The sequence below is a fragment of the Cajanus cajan genome, chromosome 5, assembly GCF_000230855.2.
Source record: "Cajanus cajan strain Asha chromosome 5, NIPB_CcT2T_4, whole genome shotgun sequence".
NCBI classification, from domain to species: Eukaryota; Viridiplantae; Streptophyta; class Magnoliopsida; order Fabales; family Fabaceae; genus Cajanus; species Cajanus cajan.
This window is the reverse complement of record NC_138521.1, coordinates 33126459-33129538: the sequence shown is the minus strand read 5'-3', so window position 1 is coordinate 33129538 and position 3080 is coordinate 33126459. Positions and strand designations below refer to the sequence as shown.

The window sequence follows — 3080 nt, the reverse complement described above, 5'->3', positions numbered from 1 at the left end:
TTATCTCATTTTCTTTTTTGTATTATTGCAGGCTAAAAGAATAGCTGCCCAAGAACGACAGGCCAAGAATGATGCACCCCATCTATTGTCAAGAGGGGGATATGAAAGAAAAAAAAAAGCAAATGAAGAAGGCTAAGGCACAGGCAGCAGGGGTTGAGGATGCTGACCGTGTGGAGTCACCTCCCCGCCATGAGATGTAGATAGCAGCCCGGACAAAACCAGATGGGCAAATGACTTCTAAGTCTGCAAGAGTCGTTGCTAGTAAAATAGTAAGTAAAAATATACAAACTAAGACTCTTCATTTCAACTCATTTAATTCATAAGATTTTTTAATCTTCCTTATTGTTGCAGGAGGGTTTAGTTGAGCAGAGCACCTAGGGCTCATTTGTTTCTGATGGTCGGAATGATATCCTCACAATGGCCATAGGAAAGCCAGAGCACGGAGGTCGTGTGCGTGGTGTTTGTGGTTCTTGGAGCCACCAAGATTTCTTTGGTGGCCGATCATCGAGGAGCACTGTCAACTCTTGCAGTCAAGAGGTTATACAGGAATTGGAGCAGAGATTGGAGATGCAGTTTGAAGAGAAACTGAAGAATATTGAAAAACAGTTTGAACAGAAGTTTGAACTTTTGGCTCGTTCTCAGCAACAGACTGCAGTTGCTCATGATGGTGTTCGAGTCAACACTAAAGGGAGTTGTGCTGCTCCAGATCCCTCACCGGATCAGACTCACACTGATGTACCAAACCAGTGTGAGTTATATGTTGAGGATGACCCCCCACGGTTAGTGGCTATTGGCCGAGTATTTGAGGGTGGCTCAACCATCCATGGTGTCCCTCTACAGCCAGACTGGACACGGGTTGTGGTTGACCAAGTTCAAGATGCTGCTGCTCCAGTGCCTTTGCCCAATACAGAGGTTCAACTAGTGGGGCAGGCAACCGGCACATTCTTAGCTTGGCCAAAACGTTTGGTCATGCCGCTTTCAGCACGGGCAAAGGTAATTATATTATTGCTCTTTTAGATTCTTATAATTCTATTATTGTTTACCTAATTTTGATTATTTTTTTAGGATTTTATCAATCGTGGTAAGGAGGTCATGAGAGAACCTCATGTTCATGATGCCAATATGGCAGAAGCTGAGGATGATCCCATATCTAAGCTTCTAATCAAATTACCACGAATAAAGAAGCATCCAATTCAATTGCAGTGGCACATTAGAGTTTTTGGAGTTGATAGCTATGATGTTCCATTATACATATCTCTGCCTGATGCATTAGAGATTGTTGGGGGAAACTGCATGTTAAATATCATACAGTTGTGGGCCATGTAAGTCATATTTTCTTTTATGAGTCTAAATTTACAATAATTACATTTAACTTATAATAATTATTTGTGTTAGGTACATGGACAAATTGAGTGTGGAGCAAGCACAAGCAAAAGTATATGGATTTATTGAGCCTCAATCCATCCAAAAATCAGGAAACACTCAGGTCCAGATCCAACAATATATGCAAACATGGATGAGTGACTCAAGAAGGCATATATACATGGCTCCATACATTGAAGGGTTAGTTTTTTAATTGGTTTTTTAATCATGGTAATTTTTTAACTGATTTGTTTGTCATACAATGTAGGTCCCATTGGCAGTTAATGGTAATCATTCCTAAGGAATATACCGTGGTGTGGTTTTGTTCACTTCATCGAAAACCAAGCCACGAAATTAAAAGCCAATTACATGGGTAACTAAATTTTTTCATTATGTTTTAAAACTGTAATTATATATATTGGCTAACATTTGTTTTTATTTCAATTAATTAGAATCGTGTCTGGAGCTAATATATTAAGTGGAAGAGCCAGATCATCAAAGTCATTGCATTTCATATACCTTAAGGTTAGCAAATTAATTCATACAGTCAATAATATTTAAATTTATTGACTTTGGAATTAATAGTTATTTGTTTCTCATTTTAGTGTAATAAGCAACAAGACTTGTTTGAATGTGGCTATTACATCATGTATTGGATGAAAGCCATAGTTTCTGCGGGTATTATTGATTCTTGGGCGCAGGTAATTCATATCAAAATTTATTTAACTATATTTACCTTTAGAATAATTAACATTGCATATTAATGACACTTAAATTACCCTTTCAGGTCTTTCAAGATCCATCTCCATTGCCTGAAGATGAGATGCTCAAGATAAGAGAACAATGGGCAACTTTTTTTCTAAGTTTAGTTAGTTAGATATTATATTAATAGTTTGATAGTTAGTTAGTTTAGTTAGTTAGATAGCATTGACAAACATGTTTTATAGCTTTTTTAGGATAATAGGATTTACATTGTCATAATTTATGTTTTTTAAGATTTATATATTATTTTCTTTTTGTCATTCAATTTTGAAATACAATTTGAATTTCTATTCTGGACTGCCTGGTTTAGATTTGGTATTCTGGATTATATTTATATGCAGGTGTTGGGTATATCAATTTACAAACGTTTTTTAAAAAAAAAACTGCAACAATTTACGTCGGACATGGCTTTGTCCGACGTAAATTTACGTCGGACCTTGCAATGACCGACGTAAATTTACGTCGAACAAGGCCACGTCCGACGTAAAATTATGGCATGATTTTGCCCTTTTTTACGTCGGTCTGGAAAAATCCCCGACGTAAATTTACATCGTCTTTCAGAGGCGACGTAAATTTACGACTCCCGTATTAATGTCGAACCCTTTTCCGACGTAAAAGGGTCAAAATACACGACGTAAAAGACCCTTTGTGTACTAGTGAAATTAAATATATATTTCTAATCCTCAACACATACAGAATCTAATGGGATCATCAATTCCTCAAACAGAAATAATCTAATTTTTCCAAAACCTAACTCACAGGCACTTTTCTATAATTTCAATCTCTCTCCCAAATCATCATTCTTACAAATTAAATATATATTTCTAATCCTTAATACGTATAAAATCTAATGCGATCATCAATTCCTCAAATAGAAATAATTATTGTAATACCCATTTTTTTATTATTATTAATTATCAATGGCATTTTCGTAAATTTTATAAATGTATAGGGGT

General features: G+C 35.8%; 1 protein-coding gene across 1 annotated transcript; it reads left to right on the top strand.

The window, feature by feature from the left end:
• The first annotated feature begins 417 nt into the window (after positions 1–417).
• On the top strand, positions 418–2545 carry LOC145957962 (uncharacterized). The gene is made up of 2 exons (XM_083074403.1): positions 418–1563; positions 1631–2545. The coding sequence occupies exon 1, from the start codon at positions 418–420 to the stop codon at positions 1015–1017; it is 600 nt and encodes a 199-aa protein (XP_082930529.1). The 3' UTR covers positions 1018–1563; positions 1631–2545.
• Positions 2546–3080: the final 535 nt, after the last annotated feature.